Source organism: Leptidea sinapis, chromosome 27 (assembly GCF_905404315.1).
Source record: "Leptidea sinapis chromosome 27, ilLepSina1.1, whole genome shotgun sequence".
Classification (NCBI taxonomy): domain Eukaryota; kingdom Metazoa; phylum Arthropoda; class Insecta; order Lepidoptera; family Pieridae; genus Leptidea; species Leptidea sinapis.
In genome coordinates, this window is record NC_066291.1 from 6,926,754 (window position 1) to 6,949,996 (window position 23,243).

A 23,243-nucleotide genomic window follows, 5' to 3' on the forward strand; every position below is an offset into this window, starting at 1 on the left:
TATAAATATATCACAACTTTATTGAAATATAATTTCCTAGATTCGATGAAGATTTGCGAACCATATCACCTTGGGCCACCAGTTCATGGAGTCACACCGATCTCCCCCGCTTGAAGCAAGGTCGTGTTTCAGCCCAAGTAAGTCGAACCATAAAATATATATTTTTTTAATGAAAATAAGGGACAAGACGAGCAGGACGTTCAGCTGATGGTAATTGATACGCCCTGCCCATTACAATGCAATGCCGCTCAGGAGTCTTGAAAAACCCCAAAAATTCTGAATGGCACTACAACTGCGCACGTCACTTTGAGACATAACGTATTAAGTCTCATTTGCCCAGTAATTCTACTAGCTACGGCGCCATTCAGACCGAAACACAGTAATGCTTACACATTACTGTTTCACGGCAGAAATAGGCGCCGTTGTGGTACCCATAATCTAGCCGGCATCCTGTGCAAAGGAGCCTCCCACCGTCCCACGTATCCTATTTATATTGTAACACCAGCCTATTTATATTGTAACGGCTACATACTTTGGAATACTTTTTGTTGTTTAGAAATGTAAGTCTTTTGTTTTTAGTTTGTCCGAGCATGTTCTCGAAAATAGATAAATTTCAATAGCGTGATTAGATTAGATCAGTGCTAGGAAGGGTTCAGAATTTTATTTAAGAGTTCTCTATACTTATTTATTTGTATTAAGCTCTACCAGCAGGTATTATAATTAAACCTATTAAAAAAGCAACAAAAATGTACATAACTATTACTAATTGTTTAACTAATTACCTATAGGTAAACACCACATGCATTGATACTAACTAATCCATTGATAAACACAAATTATACATGTATGAAATATATTTAATATTACTTAAACAAATACAACCTAGATAATAAGTGATCAAAAATAATATATTTAAGGTTCGCATTCAAATTCGCTTGCAGGTTGTACAATGATTAGTTATTAGCCATAGATTAATTTAGTGAATCCATTGGATGTTTGAAAAGATCGGCATTTAAGTGTCTTTCTGAATAATTGTAAAAAGGCAAAGGCATAAAAGGCATTTATTTTCTCAAAATTGATTCCTTTAGAATTCTTTTTGATGTAATTTCTTATACTACTAGATACTACTACCGCTTCGGAAACAAATGGCGCTCTGAGAGAGAAGAAGCGGCGCAAGAAACTCTCCCAGCATTCTTTTTTCTGCGCTCTTTTCAATAAAAATATACAATATTGTACAGTCGCTATAAAATAATCACAATCTAGTCCCAGGCTGTCCGATCATTTAGATATTCAGCAGTGGAGTAATAGGATTTACGACAGAGCCATTTCTTTATAAAACATTTAAATTTATTTATAGATAATGCCTGAACAGTGGCTGGGACTTTATTGTAGAAGTGTATACATTTACCCTTAAAGCTGTTATGTATCTTATGAAGCCTACTAGAATTAGTTACAAGCAATCCCTTATTTCTAGTGTTATAATAATGAAAATCACTATTAAGAGCAAAAAGGTGACGATTTTTGTGAACATATTAATTTTCATAAATGTACTGACAATAAACAGTCATAATATTTATTTCTTTAAATTTTTCTTTGAGAGACTGTCTATAACCAAGCTGATATATAGCACGAACAGCTCTCTTTTGCAGTGCAAACACTATATCAATGTCAGCAGCATGACCCCATAGTAATATACCGTACGTCATGATGCTGTGAAAATAACTAAAGTACACTAATCTAGCGGTCGCAACATTCGTGTACTCTCTAATCTTTCTAACTGCATATGCCGCAGAGCTGAGTCTATCTGCTAGATGGGTAATATGTGGACCCCACTGAAGCTTTTTATCTAACGTGATACCCAAGAAGACCGTAGTGTCCACAAGTTCCAATCTCTGGTCATTTATAAGTACGTTGGTTTGTACCTCCGCTGTGTTTGGTGTAATGAACCGTAAACACTTTGTTTTTTTACTGTTTAAGTGCAGATTATTCGTCTCAAACCAACGTACTATCTTTGAGAGTGCATTGCTTACCTCGTCATCAATATTGTATTATACAATAATGTTTTGTAAGTTATTTTAAATACGTATGTGGCTCTTCAAAAATTATATTTATATTAAGCATGTATTTGTTTTATATGAATTAATTAATGATGTCGCTTTAAAAATGTAAGAAACGGTAGGTTTTTAATGTAGGTATGTTGTTCTTCAAAAGTTATTTTAATTTTGTTTAAAGTGGTCAATTAACAATGTATTAGATTCGTTTTAAGTTGAACTTTATTGAAGTTTTTAATTAGGTAATTGTTATTTTTTTTAATATCTTATTTGTGCTCTAAAGTAAGAACAATTGATTAATGAATAAGTTCTAATGCATAATTAACAAAACTTTATCTATCTCCATATTATAAGCTACAAATTCTGCACGCACTCCACTCTGCAGTGCGCTCATGTTTTCGTTTCGCGTATAAATATTATAACACACAGTACCCTACTCTCTGTATAACGTGGATACTGACTTGAATAAAGGCTATTTGAGTTATAGAATATAACGAGTCACTGCAACACACGGTATTGTTGCGGTCATGTCAATTGGCAACTCTACTCGAGTCTGCTTCTGTAGAGAATCAACGTTTGTTATTTGTTATCCGGTCGGACGAAACCTGTAATCCTCACAACCGGCTAGCTCAAAGGAGTCTAAGTTTATTCAATTTATTTGTATCTGCAATCATTTTTATTATTATTTTTATGATTTTTCTCAGTCTTTCGCTGGTTTGTCTGCATTTATGGCTCAAAACCAAGTAAATGCAGCGGGTGGTGTGTTAAATTTGTGTTGGGTGGAATGTCGTGTTCGGCATGTATTTAAGATGGCGCTTTTTTGTAAGGTGATTTAAAGAGTTTCCTTTAATTCTAGTAGTTTCAGACTATGTAACAGATGGTTTGGCATAACACCTGTGGTGGAAAGGACTATTGGAATTATGTATACTTTGTTTTGGTGCCAGATTCTAGCCACTTAATCCTTCAGTTCAGTTTATTTGTTGATTTTTTCAGAAATTGTTTTTTGTAAGTTATAAGTCTTTGGAACAGCAATACCTCTCAGGTAGGTTATTTTATTTAATTTACTAGATGACCCAGCAAACGTTGTATTGCCGATATTAAAATCGCGATACAAAAATGTATGTATTTCTTAATGCTGACTCATAATCAAAAAATTAAAAAAAAAATTGGTGGCGACCACCCTTAACATTTAGGGGGATGAAAATAGATGTTGTCCGATTCTCGGACCTACCCAATATGCACTCAAAATATCATGAGAATCGGTCAAGCCATTTCGAAAGAGTTTAACTACAAACACCGCGACATGAGAATTTTATATATTAGAAGATGTTGGAGCGTTATATCCGGTCTATTATTATTAGTAGATATAATAAGTCGTAGTTTCGCTTCAGTCCGACAGTACTAGGTTTTGATGTCTACATATTGATGTTGTTTTGTGTTCCGCATACAGTTGCCTGACCGTTTGTTCAATGTAATATTATAGTTTAATAAGTGGGTATTATTGAATGGGCACTATTGAATACAATACTATTGTATTGAGTTAATAGAAGTTTGGTTATAGAATAACGGAACTAAATTAAACTAAAACAACTTTAACACTAGTGCTATATTTGTTAACTTCTTCTTAACGAGGTAGGCACTGCCTGATTGCCTGTATGATACGCACGCCCCCGACAATGGTTTTTTATGAATATAAGGGACGAGACGAGCAGGACGTTCAGCTGATGGTAATTGATACGCCCTGCCCATTACAATGCAGTGCCGCTCGGAATTCTTAAAAGACCCAAAAATTCTGAACGACACTACATCTGCGCTCTTCACCTTGAGACATAAGATGTTAAGCCTCATTTGCTCAGTAATTTCACTAGCTACGGTCCCCTTCAGACCGAAACACAGTAATGTTTACACATTACTGCTTCATGGCAGAAATAGGCGCCGTTGAGGTACCCATAATCTATTGCATCCTGTGCAAAGGTACCTCCCACTGGTCATTCATTTATAATACAAGAAATTTACTACTACTTGAAAATACATATTTTTTACTCACATCTGTCCAACTTTGATAAAAAGAAAGTATAATATTAAGAGTGACCCAAAGGTCTAAACATATATTTAAATAATAGCCGTTGAAGGATCGTTAAGGGCAAAGGGGGCGTTCACAGCGAGTGTAATGGCGGAACTCTATAGCTCAGAGCATTCCATTTGCTAATAAATTTCCGATATTTATAATCTGTTTAGTGAAACACAAAGCACGTTGGTAATATTTACCTTAATTAATTACAACAATAATTCCTATTGGCTTTGATTCGAAATACATTCAGTACCTAATTATTGTATATAATATTGCATTACTTTGTATAACCTCACTCTAGTTATGCTCGGGTTTCACTAGCGGGCTACGGCGAATACTCGCGAATGAAGTCACGCCATTCGACGCATCGCGGTATGTGTCTGGCGCAGACGATTGCACTTCGCGGCACTATCGGTAAATGGGCGCGCAATAAAAGGTCTTGTCGCGATAAATTCGCCGCGCCGCCAAACAAAATGGCGCGTAACCGAAAATCTTGACGATTTGCTATTTCTGATATACGTCGATAAGGAAGTTTCACTTCAAAAATGCATAAAAAATATCACAGTATTTCGTACTCTTGCGCAACTGTAAGTTATAAAACAATAATACGCGGTCCTTCCGGGGTGGGGGTCGTTGAACCGCATCGCTCAATTCGTGTCTCAGCCATGCCCGCGTCTATGCGTCCGTCTATCTATCGAATTTTATAGATATACGTTCGAGCGCTTTTTGCCTAAAGTGTTGGGAATACCTCGCTTTAATTATAGCCTATACACATGATCGGATTTGGTACGGCCGAACTATCGGACGCGGTTCGGTAGCGTACCATATTCGATAGTATGTCGCATTATCCATCGCACAAAATTATTATTGGTACCGTCTGACCGTACCGAGTACGACGGCGGGCCAATTGGTGCGCTGCGCCCACCCAGGCCCACAGGACCGTCTGAAGGTCCGGTCGTACCAAATCCGACCATGTGTTTGGGCTATTATAATTCACGTCAGTCGTGCGGTTGGCGATATTTGACTGCTTTAATGTAGTCAAGAACATCGCGTGAACCCGTAGACGATGTTTTTGGCGCGAAAACACGACACGAAACATCGCCCGCTAGTGAAGCCACGTCATTATAATATTGAAGCATTTGCAAATAATGCAGCATTGTAGACTCTATTTACTATTGCCACATATTTTGAACAGCTGTATCCGTGCTGTGATGCTTATATAAATTAACCATTATAAATCTATACTTTACTTGAAAACATACATCGTAATTTGGTTAGATATTCGTATTAAGTAACGGTTAGGAATGTTGTGGTAAGGAACATCCATCATCGGTAAATAAGTAATAACAGCTTGTATGTGATGATAGCCAGGCCGTTTCCACTGGTATGGCCACTATGGACATGCACACTGTAATTTTCCACGTTTGGTGACGAGTGAAACAACTAATCTTCACTATGTAACACTGCTCTTCCGCTGTACGGTGCACTCCTTAAATAACACTCAACGTGACACGGTTAATGTCACTGTCGATGACAGTGACATTTAACACATACTCAGTTCAGACTAGATGTCAATAGACACGACCCTAATAGGCTTTTGACGGCTATTGTGGTAGTGAGACTGATGTTATTATATAAATAATAATAGAAATAGACAATAACATATTATGATATTGCAACAACACTTAGTAAAAGCCATTAAGCTACATGAGTTCGTAAAGGGGCTTTGACATTGAGAGAAGAACTGACAAGAAACTCCCAGCCCATCTTTTAAATCATATAACAACTTAGCCTACTTAATATGATATTATTACAATTTTAGATGTATATGTAGATGCCTAGTCTTGCCATAAATACTGAAACAAAGAAAAAAAAAATCTATTGCTAATAAAATTTATTACTTTTACAGTGTGATAGTTTAATACATGAATATAAAACAATTTAAAACATAAAAAGCTTATTCGAAGTGGTCTCCATTGGCTGCAATACAGTCCGTTATACGTTGAGGCCAGTTATCAATAGAAGCACGCACTCTTTCCATGGAAAAATCCTTCACTGCCAATCGTACGGATTGTTTTAGGGACTCCAAATTATTGGTTATTGTGTATGGTGTTGTTGAGGGGCTTCACAACCTTCTCAAGAATGGTATCTTGATACCATTTGTGCGCATGTTTTGATATATTTTTTACAAAAGTATAGCTCAGTCACTCCTTCATAGCTAATATATCAGAAATGACTAGTACGTTTCTTGTAGGCTGCAAGTCCTAAGTCATCTTTTAAAATACGCGACATAGTTCTAGGTGCTATATTCATCTCCCAAGATAAAATCCTGCTTTCGGACGGATTTCTTCGAATTCTTTCCCTTACTGCTTTGGCCACCTTTTCCTACGAACACTACGTGGACGGCCAAATCATTTTCTGTCACAAACAGAACACAAACATTTTACTAATACCAAGAGTATGGTGAGTTTTAAAAATCGCATTTCGCTCCATACCTACTTTATGTAATGCAATCACAGCGATTCGGTTCTCTTTTTCACCCCACTCCATTTTAATATCGCAACATAATGTACAATGTATTGGCGCCAAAATGAGAAAACTCAATGAACGATCATATTAAAATGATAGATTTCAATTGTAATATTTTGTTTATTTTTATGGCCAGACTAATTATAAATCGTATAAACTTCTGCGAGAGATGTGTAAGCCAGAAATTGCCTAGTCATTGAATTTTAAGTGGTTAGTTAACCTGATTGATTTCACGGGGAAGGTTTCTTCGTAAATATCTTTCACTGATTCAAACAACCGATAGGTACACATAATTATGATTGCTTTCTCTAGCTCTACACAGGCCAATAGTGCGTTCAACAGTTAAGTTTACTATATCCAGTCTGCACTTACACTTTAGGATCTTTATTACCAGAATGAGGTTACCGCCCCTTTGAAACTGCTTGCTATTGAACACGCTAACACTAGAATAATTATTATATGTATTAAAAACCATGATGTTACTTTTCATCCAGTATTCAGTAACTCATCGGATGTCGACTTTTTCTTTTTCTAAACATAGATTTTGCTGAGAAAACTGTGAATATTCTGATGTACTATATACGTGTCGGTTTTCTCATTGTCATATGTTTTCGTTTAAAAGAAGGCAAACTGCATAAATTTAAAGACACAACCACCGTGCCTCCAGGTACTTTATGTGGCAAACCGCTCCAGTATTAGCTCGAACCATTTGACCGCGTGCAACGCAGAGCAATTGAATTGTCGGGGATCCAGTCTGTGAACGGCTAGATCACTTGACGTTGTGTAGAGATGTATGTTTATTGTGTGTATTCTACCGCATTTATCACGGGGCCGTGTTCCGAAGAGCTGTTTAACCTGATTCCTGTCGTCAAATTCCACCTTCGCACGACACGCCACAAATTAGGATAGCATCCGCACCATCTGCATATATGGCGATTATACACAGTGCAGTTTTCAAAGAACAGTTTACAACCGAGCTTTGGAATGAGCTTCCTTGAACGGTGTTTCCAGGACGATATTGTCGTAGCTGCCATTTAAAGAAGCTCCTACACTTTTCTAAAAAAAAGTCACGCTCCTGTAATTCCTATTCTTCGTACTCGGTTCTTCGCTCAACGTTCTTGACTACGACATATATTATATATCATTACTAGTGGAACCGACAGACGTTGTCCTGTACACACGTCTTAAATTTGAAAAATCGGTCCAGCCGTTTGGAGGAGTTCACTAACATACACATGAGCAGGAGAATTATATTATATGGACGGAATTGAGAAACTAAACCAATCTCAAATTCACTGGAACACACAAAAAATCATCAAAATTAGTCCAGTCGTCTAGGACGAGTTCAGTGACATACACACGCACACAAGAAATATATATATAAAGATAATAACGTATAATTTTGCTTTAACTGGTCGCGAGCCTTAATTCGCTCCAACCGACTTTCATCATCAACATCATCAGCCGGAAGACGTCCACTGCTGGACAAAGGCCTCCCCTAAAGATCTCAACGATTATCAGTCCTGCGCTGCCCTCATCTAACGTATTTCTGCGATCTTGACCAGATCGTCGGTCCATCTTGTGGGGGCCTACCAACACTGCGTCTTCCGGTACGTGGTCGTCATTCGAAAACTTTACTGCCCCAACCATCCCATCCCGGCCATCTGTCCGTCGAACTATATGTCCTGCCCACTGCCACTTTACTCAAAATTAAATTTCAATTATGGATAAAATACTTTTTTTTAGATAAAAATGTGAATTTATAAAGCAATGTAAACAAATATAGATACATTTTGATAATGTGAAATATCTTGCAGTTATTCAAGTCATAGCTCATGTCTGAATAACTCGTAAACAAAATGGAATGAAATTGGAATGTGTTATATAAAATCACGTTTCTTATTAGCCACATGTCACGGGCGCTACTTCCTCACTTCGTGTGCGAGCTCGTAGCGGGCCGCGGCCATAAACAACTCGACATCCACTTTATACTTTACGAACACACAGCACTACAGAGACATCCAAACATTAAATTATGTTTCTACTAGCTGACCCGGCAAACGTTGTTTTGCCATATAAATTGTATTAATCTTTTGCTTGCTAGTTGATAAGAGATGGCGCTAGTAGTATTCATTAGCAACAATCACACTTTTTTTTATATTTCGTATAATTCACACTATAGTTTTATGAATTATAGTCTATTTGTTATTCTGGTGTGTAAGCTATATTATTGTAAAGTTTCATCAAAATTTATTCAGTAGATTTTGCGTTAACTAAGTTCAAACATATATCCAGACATACAAACTTTGACATTTATAATATTAGTAGGATTTCCTACTTCTAAATGTATCATACACAAACTTCAAAAGTGGGCCAGTCTCGTACCGAAAGGGTTAATAACGGGAACCCTGTTTATAGACTCAGCCATCCGTCCGTCCTGTCTGTCACCGGGTTTTTTTTTATGATAATAAGGGGCGAGCCGAGCAAGACGTTCAGCTGATGGTAATTGATAAGTCCTGCCCATTACAATGCAGTGTCAGTCAGGATTCTTGAAAAACCCATAATTTCTGAGCGGCACTACTGCTGCGCTCGTCACCTTGAGACATAAGATATTAAGACTCATTAGTCTAGTAATTTCACTAGCTACAGCGCAGTTTAGAGGTTCATGCACAATGCAGGTTTCACTTCTGAAATGTGTACTTTGTACGCCGTTTTTTGTGAGACGGTGTTCAGCTTGGCAATAATAATTTGGTGTTCTCCAGTTCTGGGCGGCATACGTGCCGTGTGACGCCCAACACAAGGACGCCGTGCCGCTGACCTTCGAGCAGATCGACCTGATCCAGCGCCTCACAGACAAGTACCACCCGGAACTGACCTTCTGCACCTCGGCCCACGGTGAGTAACTATTTTTATCTACACCCATGCTTTAAATCCTCTATTAAAGATTCTGAAACAGTTAGCTTATTACCAACATTAAAACACCCAATGTCGTAATAACCATAACATCATCCAAACGAGTGTTGTAATGTTGTACTGAATTTCATAACAACACTCCATGGTTTTTTTTTCGATCCCTTAATGCACAAAGAGTTTAAACAAACAGCCACATTCTTATTGCTCAATTCGTGGTATCTGTATGAATTTCAAAAAAAGAACATTTTCGTTTACGCGCGTTCCACACTACCAGAACATGGCGCGCCGTAAAAAAAAGTAGGTTTTTCGAAACCCCGCCATTTTTCTTGAAAAAATAAGTGATTCAAGTTTTAACAGCACACCGCCGGATATTTTAAGCGCTGCAAAATAACATAATAATCAAGTGAATTTTAATAATTGCTCTATACAAAATGTAAATTACTACTAAAATTAATAATTCTTTCATTCAAACTTAGTTTATTTGTATATAATCAAAGTAAGGGATGATATTAGGTCACTACTAGGGCTGGCTATTTTAATGTTAGCAGTAAGCTAACTGTTTCAGAATCTTTTGATTCATATTCTGGGTGTAGATAAAGTCTTGTATGCAACTGCTTCAAAAACGGAGGAGGTTCTCAACTCGTCGATATGTTTTTTTTTTTTATTTTATTACCTCAGAACTTTCGACTGGGTGAACCGATTTTTTTTAATTTTTATTTTATTTGAAAGCTAGCGCTTCCCATTGCAATATGGTCGAGATCTGACACTGTTATCCATAAATCTCTTAAATTTGCCAACCGATTTCGATGATTCTTTTTTTATTGGAAAGGATATACTTCAAAGGTAGTTTGGTGGAGTTTGGTTAGGTTTTGATTATGGGATCCATGACAAAGTAGCGGTCACCGACATCAAAAATAACAATAATCGTTACTAGATTTAAATTAAGTAATTAGTTCATATTATATCTATTGTTTTGAAACCGTGTTTTTGAAGTCGGTTGTTTCTTTGTGAACATATTTTATGGGTTCGTTATCGTGCAATTAAAATAAAACTTGCATTGAACTCATGCTGAGCATAGTCTTTAGGGTTCCGTACTCCGAGGATAACTAACAGGAAGTGTAAGTATAGTATTAAGAGAACCCTTAGCTAAGCCCTTACCTACTTTCTATTACTAAAACTAATCTCACACTGAGTAATCTACTCGAGTTACGTGTTCCCGATTTATTTCATTAAAGTTTTCGGTATTCGGCCGCTTGTGGTGCCATGTCGACCTATGCTATTACTAATTGTGACAGTAATCACGACCATCATGTTCACGAAGCGTTCTTACACAAACTATGAATTCAAGCATAAAGATTGATGCATCTAATATACGATCATTTATATTTATACAGTTTATTCCTTATTACTTTCACGAAATAATTTATATTATTTAAACATGATTCATATTATATTGGACTTTACAAACTAATTTGTTATGTATATTACAGCCATTGTAAAATACTCTAATTGATTGAAAAGAGTGGCCGTTGAGTTTCTTGTATGTTCTTCTCACGAGCTCAACTTTTTTACGTACATATGGTAGATTCAGTAATTTATAAGAAATATTTAATCTTGTTTGACTTTGATATTGTGCATGCATTAACATCATGAAGTCATCATTCCTGATAGTCCCAGCAGATATTATTAACAGCTATGATCCTGACACCAGTTCACAACATTCACTGCACGTCATTAACTTAAATTATACCCTTAGAAAGTGGTGTGTGTATTTTACCTAAATGCTCTTTTTGTAGGAAACGTGAGTCCCGTCTTACGAAACAATCGTCATATAATTGACGACCTGTATAGCCGAGTGGTTAGCGATCCTACCCACTAAGCTAGAGGTCCCGGGTTCGAATCCCGGTAGGTGCAAGCATTTATATGATGAATATGGATGTTTGTTTCCGAGTCATGGATGTTTAAATGTATTTATGTATGTTTATATGAATTTATGTATGTTTAAGTAAGTATATTGTATTAAATATATCATTGTCTTGTAACCCATAACTCAGGCTATATATGCTTAACTTGGGGCAAGATAATTTGTGTAAAAGTGTGTCAATATTATTATATTATTACTAGCTGACCCTATAACCTACCTAACCCTATGACCTATGACTAGCAAACGTTGTATTGCCGATATTAAAATCGTTATACAAAAGTAACTGTTGTTCGTAGATGGGTGAAAATTTGAATTGGTATGTATTTTTTAAGGCTGACTCATAATCAAACAAATTTGAAAAAAATGTCAAAAAAATAAAAAATAAAAATCGTGTGGACCACCCTTAACATTTAGGGGGATGAAAAATAGATGTTGGCCGATTCTCAGACCTACTCAATATGCTCACAAAATTTCATGAGAATCGGTCGAGCCGTTTCGGAGGAGTACGGGAACGAACATTGTGACACGAGAATTTTATATATAAGATTATTATAATTATGTGACACACGCATGAGCCCAAAAGAAACAAATACAATATACAGAGTGATAGACAGGGTATATAATTAGTGGACTCTGCTATATTTTTTGTCATTACTCTGGATTCCAAATTACAATGGGGTCCCCATATTGAAGGATTGGCTAACAGACTTAATATTGCAGCGTACGCAGTTAAAAGATTAGACAATTAACCGACGTAGATAAGGCGCGACTAGTTTAGTTTAGTTATTTTCATGATCAATTTAGATTCTATGATATGTAGATTGCTGCCGATATCAATACCATCTGTGCGCTGCAGAAGAGGGCTATTCGCGCTATTTATAACCCAGGTCTTAAGGAAACATTGAGAGCAAAATTTAAGGAAATAAACATCTTGACCGTTGTCTCTCAATAAATTCTTGATAGTGATATGTATATTGGCACATAAGTGAATTTGCTAGAAACTGTCAGAAACATAATGTTAACACCAGAAACAAACATAAGCTTATAAGTTATAATGCCTACTACTCGGCTAAGTTGAGTTAGTGAGTCTTTTGTGGGGCGGTGCTTTTACCACAAGATCCCGAGAAATTTTCAAAACAAATGTATTACGAAAATAAAAAAGAATTGTTAAAAAACGTTTATGTGGTAAAGTTACCATATCATAAATGAATTTCTTAATGACACCACAGATTGGGAATGGAGGGACCGCCCTCAGGCTATTAAATAATAAATATTGTATCCTATGGTTTTTAAAACTGTATTTAAACACAATTTATTTCACAAACATATAAATATTACACATGTATTCTTATTCGAAAAATATTTACTAACGAAATACACACAGAATTAATGTTTAAAACAAAGAAGTATTCCCAAGAAAAAAACATAAGAAGTTGTAATGACTTAATGCTACGTCCACCAAGAATTAATTACGGTAAAAGGAAATTAACTTACGAGGGAATTCAGATTTATAATAAACTTCCAAATACTATAAAAGAAATTAATAATTATACTTCATTCTAAGTATTTTTTCATCTTAACTTTGTTACGAATAAAATAAAATAAATAATATGATTTAAAAAAATGCTCGAATGCACAATCACTCATATAAACATGTACCTATTTGTTTTAAGTTTTCATATTTGTATTATTGTTCAAACCGTAGGTATTATTTTAGTTTACTTCAACTGTTATCTTTGTAAGTCGTTAGCCACATCCAGTCCTTCTTATTCCGGATAAATATAAAATATGTTGATGTTCTTTTGTTGAGAATTTTTATGTACCTTCATTTTTTGTAATTGTTCACTTTGTTTGTTTTGCATGCTTAGTTATAGAAACCTAAAGTAATATTATATTGTATATTTATGTAAAATTCTCATGTAAGTGACTTTATGTTAAATCTTATGAGAATAAATGTCTTTAAACCGAAACCGATTTAAGCTGACTTTAAATCTTTCTAATATATAAAATTCTCGTGTCATGGTGTTAAACATTGAACTCCTCCGAAACGGCTTGACCGTTTCTCATTAAATTTTGAGTGCATATTAGGTAGGTCTGAGAATCGGACAACATCTATTTTTCATCCCCTTAAATGTTAAGGGTCCACACGAAATTTTTTAATTTTTATTTTTTTGAATTTTTTTTTGTTTTGTTTGATTATGAGTCAGTATTAAAAAATACATACAACTTTAAATTTTCACCCATCTACGATCAACAGTTACTTTTGTATCGCGATTTTAATATCGGCAATACAAAATTTGCTGGGTCAGCTAGTATTATTATAAGAACGGTTACATTGTTTATTCTCAGCATGATAAAAACATATAGAATTTTCCAATAACAACAAGGTAAATGTTGAACGAAGCCCTCGAAGCCTTACAGGATTTAATCTGAAATAGCTTTCCAAAAGTTACCATTAACCGAACCTCAAGGTATACATAACCGCTGAGTACCGAGTCGATATTGCTTCATTCCTTTGTTATATAACATAAATATCTAAACAAATTAGCTGCCACAAAACTCCTATTTTGCTTAATGGCATTCGTAATAGATATTCCCTCGTTATTCATTCGGTTTCCGTTTCTAAGAACAGAGAATGACTCTTATATTAATGGCCCTATCAGCTCAACCGTGAAAAATAATTGGTTTGTTTGAAAAATTACCCTAAATATTCGCTTGGTAAAAGTTTCTCGTGTTCTCACGTAATCGACTCAAGAATTTTCCTTAATCAACTTAATGTTAGACAAGAACTTTGAAGTAATTGACTATTTATTTATATACCTGTATGCGACCGCAAATCATTACTAAATTCTGGACTGAATATTAGTAAAATTTTAAGCTTAGATATTGAGATGATAATAATGATTGCGAAACTGAAGTGGCAGTGGAGAGCACATAGTTCGACGGACAGATGGCCGTTGGGGCAGTAAAGTCCTCGAATGGCGACCACGTACCGCAGTGTTGGTAGGCCCCCCACAAGATGGACCGACGATATGGTCACGATCACCGGAATACGTTGGATGAGGGCAGCGCAGGATCGATCGTCGTGGAACTCTTTGGGGGAGGCCTTTGCCCAGCAGTGGACGTCTTCCGGCTGATGATGATGATGGTCATTGAGATAAAATAGGCACCTAATCCTAATAGTCATTTACAATCGTCGCATTATAATGATTCGGACATAATATTAAGGACTTTGGCCATAATCTTAATATATATAAATTACATGACACGTTCTTTGTCCGCGATGGACTCCTAAAATAATGAACGGATTTAAATGGGGATTACTTCATGGAGTGTAGTTCAGTCCAACTTGAGAGATGGGATACTTTTTATTTCGATTTGGGACCCATAATTATTTTTATTTCCAATATTTGTTTTGTATGGACATATTTTCTGTGAGAGAATTTATTGACGCACAGTTTGACAGTTCTGCTGTGAAACAATTTCATTATAACAACAAGGAGCATACGTTACGAAATAATTCTTGATGTTACGAAAACTTATTGACAAATTCATAAAAAAAAAAACAGTATTTTATTTATTATGTACAGTACAACGTCTGTCGGGTCAGCTAGTATAATATAATATTGTAATTAATTTAGCATCAATAATGTATTTATTGGCTTGCTGATGTTTTTAAACACGTTTGTCGTTTTTGTAAGCTAATTGCGATCATTTGATTAACTTCTAACTTGTTAACTAATATAATTTAATCTATATCATAAAAAAATATATTTCTGCATTATATGATTCACGATATATGATTGCTTTTTGCTTAAACGCTTCAAACATATCTAATTCCTAGCCAACAGATAACTTATAATTCTTCTTTGTAAAAGAAGAATTGTATTTAATTATATCTATCAATGATGCACGCGAGTTTTTCAAAAAAAAAAGGTACCGGGGCTGTTGAAAAATATTCAATATATTTCAGAAACCTTGCAAGAAGTAGGTATTCTGTGAACCCCAACATAAGAGTACCCACTCGTATTGTAACGTGGTTATCACATCCCGGTCTCATATTATGTTAATACATCATTCATTCATTTACATAACATTTAAATACGACAGAAAACGTTTTCACATTTAATTACCTTTTTGTTTTATATGGAATAGAAGAACAAACGAGCACACGGGTCACCAGATGGTAAGTGATCACCTCAACCCATACTGTATTGTAACACCAGAGAAATCACAAGATCTTATAAAGCATCGAATAAACTTATCATTTTATTGAATATTAGCTTCTTTATTGGTTTTAGTTGAGCCATCCCAGTATCCCGTTTCCTGGAAGACAGGCCCACTAACTGCAGAGTTAACTCGCTGCCTTCAGAATTTTTAAAGTTTTTTTTTTTTAAATCAGGGACGAGACGAGCAGGATGTTTATTTGATGGTAATTGATACGCCCTGCCCATTACAATTCAGTGTCGCTCAGGATTATTGAAAAATCCAAAAATTCTGAGAGGCACTACAACTGCGCTTGTTACCGTGAGACATAAGATGTAATTTCAATAGCAACGGTGCCCTTCATACCGATACACAGTAATGCTTACACTTTACTGCATCACGGCAGAAATAGGCGCCGTTGTGGTACCCATAATCTAGCCGGCATCCGGTGCAAAGAAGCCACCCACTGGAAGTTTATTAACGGTAGATGAATGTGTGTGTTACAGACATAGTAACGGCGCATGTCAACCACCGACTGTGTTCTCTGGTGGGTGTCGAGGGAGGTCACGCTATCGGGGGTTCCCTAGCTGTTCTGAGGACTCTGTATCAAGTGGGGGTTCGCTACCTCACCTTGACGTCCTCTTGTGACACTCCATGGGCCGAATGCGCTTCCACGGATCGACCCGAGCCCTCTCTCAGAGGGGGACTCTCACCTTTTGGTAAAGTAAGTAATTAAATTAATTTTAAAAGTATTTTATATCCAATTAGCGACAGGTAAGCCGAACCTATTGGATTAAAGTTGAATTTTTGATACACACAGAGTTTCATTATAAATATAATCTGTCAAACGAAACAGTTCTTCGAAGGTCGCTTCGATGTGTCGTATGAACCATCAATTATTATATCAATTTAATATGTTTCATTTGAATTATTTGGCTTTTCATTATCCAACCCTAAATTAATTACATAAATAAATGTTATTCATTTTAATTAATTGATTTTGTGTTGTTTTAAGTTGCACAGTCATTTATTATTTATATCAATATTTAATGTAATCTATAAAATAATTTTTTTAATGAGATAGAATGAAAGTCGTTGTTGTCTTTATATAGAACAGTTGTTTTAAAACCGGCAAACATAAAATATATTGTGAAGCTGACATGGGCGGCAAGGTTCGTCTTTGAATGAACGTAATTTCAAACTAGTGATGCGACTCCAGCCGTTTTTAACTCGAGTGACTCGTATTCGAATGAAAACAAATTTGATACGAGTTCGTTTGCTCCGAGTTACTGATTCAGCCGGCGGCTGTGATTTTTAATAACGTCTTATTTGCACTTTAAGGTCCTTTTCACATGGGAACTTAATAAGTCATAAAAAGTTATTTTATTCTTCTTTGTTGACTAATGACATAAATAAGGTATAGTAGTTTGTTAACCTAGGGTCGAAAGAATCAATTCCCGAGGTATTTAGACGCCCAAGCGCAGCAAGGGCGGCTATAGTCCGAGTAGGAATTGATTATTTTACCCGTGTTAAACACTTTACTTTTCATTTCGAATAAGAGGAAAATAAAACTAGTTGTTTATCTAAACCACTTATTGATAATATATCATAATATTAGTAGTGCCTATTTAAAGTTAATTGTCAAATTAGGACAATTTATGTCAACTTTTTAAATTTTAAATATGGAACTCACCGCGTAATCGTCGAGGCTTATTCCGCTCAAAGAAGTTTGCGCTAAGTTGTGTGACTTTCTAAACTGGCTGTTTAGAAAGTCACATGGCCGCAGTATTTTTTTTAATTAGTTTTTTTTTACATAAAACTCTTCACAGCTGATAGCAGTTCTATTTTTGAAGTTCATTCCGGCCCTTAGGTGGGAAGTAATTTGTATGAGTTTTTCCCTCTCTAGAGGGAAGCAGCATTTTCCACAGAAATGAAAAATAATATTTTATATTTTATTTCATATTACCAAATATTACTAATTTAATAAAGGTATTCAAAAAATCTTAATCTAAACTAACAGAAACTCGCACTCTAAGCTCGCATGATAAATACTTACTCGAGTTATAGCAATGTTAGTAGTTTACTCGAGTGACTTGAAACCTCGAGTTGAACTCGAGTGATGAAGTAACATTACTCGAGTAACTCGAGAATGAGTCACATCTCTAGTTCAAACCTCACTTTCGTTAACCCTCTTAGGCTAGCATATCAGCACATGTCTCTCTCTATAGGTAGTCCATAATCGAATTTGCTTTGTCTCAAATCAAATCAAAATATTTTATTGCATGTCACATTTTACAATAGGGTGGTAGGTATGTTAATGGGTAGACAATATGTGACGCCCTGCAAGGGCACAGCAATGTTATACGTAAAATAAATAAGTCTTATACATTCTTATGATATTAAAAATACAGACCATATTATAACTAATTCTCACACTTAGTGCAATTAAAAAATTCAGGTAAATCGTAGAAGCATTTAGAAACTAAGAAATTTTTAAGATGTAGTTTAGATAGGGAAGGCTTCTCCTTATTTTTAATATCGTTTGAGATGTGGTTATAAATTTTTATTGCCATGTGGTGAGGGCTCGATGACACTAATGACATACTTGTTTGGGGAATTTTTAAGTTGTTTAAATTTCTATTATGTCGCTTGTTATTTGGTAGCATGAGTATAAGTCTCTTTGATGAATAGTTATGAAGACAGTGACAGAATGCCTTCTGAATCTGAACACGGGCCTAATTATTCCATAAAAACAATCAAATTTTTTTATGAGAATTATTTTGTTTAATTCAAAAATGTATCCCATTCAAATTAATAATACTTTCCAATAATAGTTTAAGACTAACTTGTCTAAGTAGGTATATAATTTGTTGTCGAGAGTACAAAATGTGTGTACAGCTTTTTCTACATAATATTAGATTCTGCTGCTGTCATATTGGTATATAGAGATTACTGTTAAAGACGTTACACATTCAAAAGTACTTACAATCTATTATCCTGTTATTGTGTTTTTATGTTATATTAGTTGACCCGACAGACGCTGTTCTGTCAATAGATAAAAAATGTACCTACCTAAGTATTCGGGAATAATGTAGTCTAAAGCAATCGGAAATTAATGATTAGATGATAACTGAAAAGTATTAATATCGTATTTGTGTAAACAGCTTTTACATTACCGCTTTATAAGTGCTAAGTTTAAAAGTATTAAAATGGATAACAGGTTAACATACTATATGTTATCCTTAAGAGATAAACATTTTTCATCCATCGCAGACTTTTCTGTAGACCTATATAAGATACACAATTCAGACATACATTATTTTATTATATCTCAAAGGATTTAAAGATCGTTTACGTTGAAAGTTGCCAGGTGGCTTATTTTTTCCGACACCTCCAACAAATATAGTTAATGCATACAAAACATATATTAAAACTAAACAAATTATATACTAAAACCTCCCTCGAGAATCACGCTATGCATTGGTGAAAACAGCAATACAATCGGTGCAATAGTTTTTGAGTTTATCACGATCAGACAGACAGATGCGGCGGAGAAGTTTGTTTTTAACCGACTTCAAAAAGTAGGAGGTTCTTCGATCGGTATTTTTTTATGTATGTACACGGCTAACTCTCAGATTTATGATCCGATTTACATAATTATTCATTAGTTCGATGCGGGATAGTTGCCATAAGGTCCCATAAAAATTATACATGGTTTGGCCCAGTAGTTTTCATTTTATGAACATTTCTTATGAAAATTTTCGTCTACGTGGATGATATAATTGTTCTTTGTGTACGGCTTTTTTAAGGGGTTTTCATTCAGGTTTATTATATATTATTATTAACTGACACTAATAAGTAAAAAATATAAAAAAAATTATACGTTTAAAAAACGACTTCAAAAACTGAAAGGTAAACTAAAAATTTACTTTAATACACCTCTTATGCAAACCTTTCACTTCAATCTTAATAATATAGTATTATTTGTCAGGTGTATTAAATTAAATTTTTAGTTATTTGATACTAGCTGACCCGGCAAACGTTGTTTTGCCATATAAATTAAATTGTATTGATCTTTTGCTTGCTAGTTGATAAGAGATGGCGCTAGTTGTATTCATTAGTAACAATCACACTTCTTTTATATTTTGTATAATTCTATAACAATAGTTTTATAAATTATAGCCTATTTGTTATTCGTGTGTGTAAGCTATATTATTGTAAAGTTTCATCAAAATCTATTCTGTGGATTTTGCGTTAAAGAAGTTCAATCATACATCCAGACATACAAACTTTCACATTTATAATATTAGTAGGACGTTTCAGTGTTTGAAGTTTGGTTTTTTAAAAGTAGTTTTATATAGTAACTGTGCCCAATAGCAAAATAACCACGAGCAACATGCTGGCCAATGAATGATCGATATCAAAGTCTCGGACATCCTGCTCGCTGCTACATATTACTCGAAAAGTGGCGCGACTACTTACAAACTGCAAGGCTTTTGTGTTTTGGTGTAGCGATACTTCTCGTAAGTAAGATTTTCTTTTGTTGTAACCGTTCAGTGCGCGTTACGCTCGGCTTAAGTATTAAGCATCAACAACGAACTATTGTTTTCTGCGAACCTTATCAAAATGGGTTTTTATGAAATAAGGTTAAATGTTTTAATGGAATCCTACTTTCTATGACCGACATTTCGAGATGTACCGGAATTGTGTTCGAGAAGCAGAGAAACGCTTTTCAAATTAACACTATACCTACTCTTTATCATTAAATCTTTTGTTTTTGATTTAGAAAGATTTAGTACTACAGTTTTGTTGAAATTTTGATATATAGGTAGGTAGTTATATAGTTTTATTAATATACCAAATAATACTCACGTTACTTGGGTGCAATTTTTTTTAGATATTTAGCTAGTTTTTGATACCACAACGGCGCATATTGTGCCGTGAAGCAGCAATGTGTAAGCATTATTGTGTTTCGATCTGAAGAGCGCCGTAGCTAGTTAAATTATTTAAATTTTAATTATTGTGCAAATGAGACTTAACATGTCTCAAGGTTACGAGCGCAATTGCAGTGCCGCTCAGAATATTTGGCTTTTTCAAGCATCCAGAGCGGCACTGCATTGTAATGGGCAGGGCGTATTAATTACCATCAGCTGAACGTCCTGCTCGTCCTATATTATCATAAAAATATCCACTTTCTTAAATAACGATAAAAATACCCACGAAATTAGGCTTATTTATAGTTGACAACGATATTATGAGAATGTTCACGACAGAACATCGCAAGTGGGCAAGTGGCCGTAACGCGATGAGAAACAGTTACAATAACATTAGAATACAAAGGTAAATTTCGCCACTATGTACAAGACTATAATAGTTCAGATGGGACATTAGGTGATCCGGAAAGCAGAAGACCCCGGTTCGAATCCAGATCTCCTATTAGTTTTTTTTTATTTGTTCAAGTTTTATACATTCTTAAAATCCAAGCAAGGCTCGCCTGTAAGGATATTTATTTCATAAAAGCAGTTGCCAATGTAAGACAATAGTAGGAACATCGAAATTATAAATTCAAATTTAAATATTTTTATTCTATATAGGATGTGACATCACTTGTTGAAAGTCAGAAGAACGGGCGCAACAAACTCAGCGGGCATTTTTTTTTATAAAAAAACATGGTTACAAAGTAATATCGTTAAATTAAACTCATTATTTAATAGCCTGAGGGCGGTCGCTCCATTCCCAATCGGTGGTATCATTAAGTCACAAGTCATTTATGTATAGTAACCTTTAAAGTAAATGCTTTCCGTTTTAGAAGAGCTGTTTAGAAACATTTTAGTAACATTTTCCTTTCTATGAACTTACTTACTTACTAAGTACGTACTTAACAGTGCTTTTTCTAAAGTTTGACTTTTAGTGGGTCATAAGAAGTTTACATTACTTACGTAATTATTAATAGGAAGAAGACTGTATTGAACTAATAGCTTGAAGGAAAAGTTTCTTCGCATTTCATATGAAAACTGATGTCATTCTTTTGATGATTCATTTATTTTTAGTTATTTAAATTTTGGTACTTCTGTATCATAATTTTAGCAGTCCTGTCTTGATGATAAAATGATTAAATTTATTATAATTTATTAACCAGCCTAAAGTATTCTGGAGAGACCGAAACAGGTGGAAATATGAAAGACGCAAGGTCTAGACTGTAGTATGGATTAACACCTTCCAGCCACGGTCTCTTGATTTATACCGAGTGGCTTAAGATGTTTGTGGTCTATTGTTATTGTGGTGAAAGACTTCTTTTGAACTCATCAGTTGCTGGCAGTAGAAATCCGTATCTATGGTTCTTTTTCTTATGGAAGAAGAAGACAAACGAGCGTACGTGATCACCACCGCCCACTTTCTCTTGTAACACCAGAGGTACCACAAGACCGTTGCCAGCCTTAATGGAAGGTGTACGCGGTTTTCTTTTTTTGAAGGTGCCCATGTCTTATCGTCCCAGAAACACCGCACAAGGAAGCTCATTCCACAGCTTTGTTGTACGTGGAAGAAAGTTCGTTGAACCGCACTGTAGAGGACCGTCACAAATCCAGATTGTGGGTATGATATCCTTATTTGTGGCTTGTGATGCGAAGGTATTCGCTGACAGGAATCAGGTGAAACAGCTCTTCGGAACACTCCCCGTGATAAAGGATGGCATTGAGTTTCTTGCCACTTCTTCTCATTAAAACTCAACCTTTTTTGAAGTGGTGGTAAATATTCAAAGAAAATAAAACTTTTGATATTCATAAGTGTCATTTCCTGACCTACATGAATAAAGTGATTTTGATTTTATTTAGAAGGTGGGAATACATAATATGCGCTTAATAGAATATTTTTGTAAATCGTAAGATAATACCATTCAATCCGTGGAAGAAGTTATGAATATACTCCGAAAAATACGAAAAGAACTAGAGGAACAAAAAGCGACTATCGTCCAATCAGCCTTGAATGTTACAAAACAAGTTGCGCAAAACATAAATCTCATACCAGAAGAAAAATTCAAAACAATTGAGGAAAAACACGATAACCTTAAAGAAAAGCTGGAAAACCTTGAGAAAAGATTATAGATAAACAGTCAAAACAGAGGAATATATTAATACTTGGCTTGAAAACAGAAACATTAGAAAAAAAACATAATAAATTTCTTAAACCACTATTTATCACTAGGCCTGGAGACTTCAAGACCTACATGAACCTAGGAGAATAGGAATGAAAGGAGATAGGCTGATTATTGTAACATTTACTACATTGGGTACAAAAATAAAAAATATATTAGAAAATAGTTCTTATAACGTAAAAGAAGACTTCCCACAGCACATTCTAGAAAATAGAAAGTAATAACAAGAACAAGTACAAATAGAAATAGAGAAAGAAAACTACGCCACCCTCAGGAATGATAAATTGATAATATGCCACAAAACCACAGAAGCATCAGACACAAAGAAATTAGACATTAAATCATATCAACTACGACCCCCCTCTTACATGAAATACACACTAAGTACACAAATGA

At 35.1% G+C, this 23,243-nt stretch overlaps 1 protein-coding gene across 1 annotated transcript in view; it reads left to right on the forward strand.

Annotated features, from left to right (window-relative positions):
- The window catches only part of LOC126972759 (uncharacterized), a 55,425-nt gene that overhangs the window by 22,919 nt on the left and 9,263 nt on the right, over positions 1-23,243 (forward strand). The window contains exons 5-7 of the mRNA XM_050819781.1: positions 41-137; positions 9,414-9,546; positions 16,201-16,418. Coding sequence (XP_050675738.1) covers positions 41-137; positions 9,414-9,546; positions 16,201-16,418 — 448 coding nt within the window. The remainder of the gene's footprint in view (positions 1-40; positions 138-9,413; positions 9,547-16,200; positions 16,419-23,243) is intronic.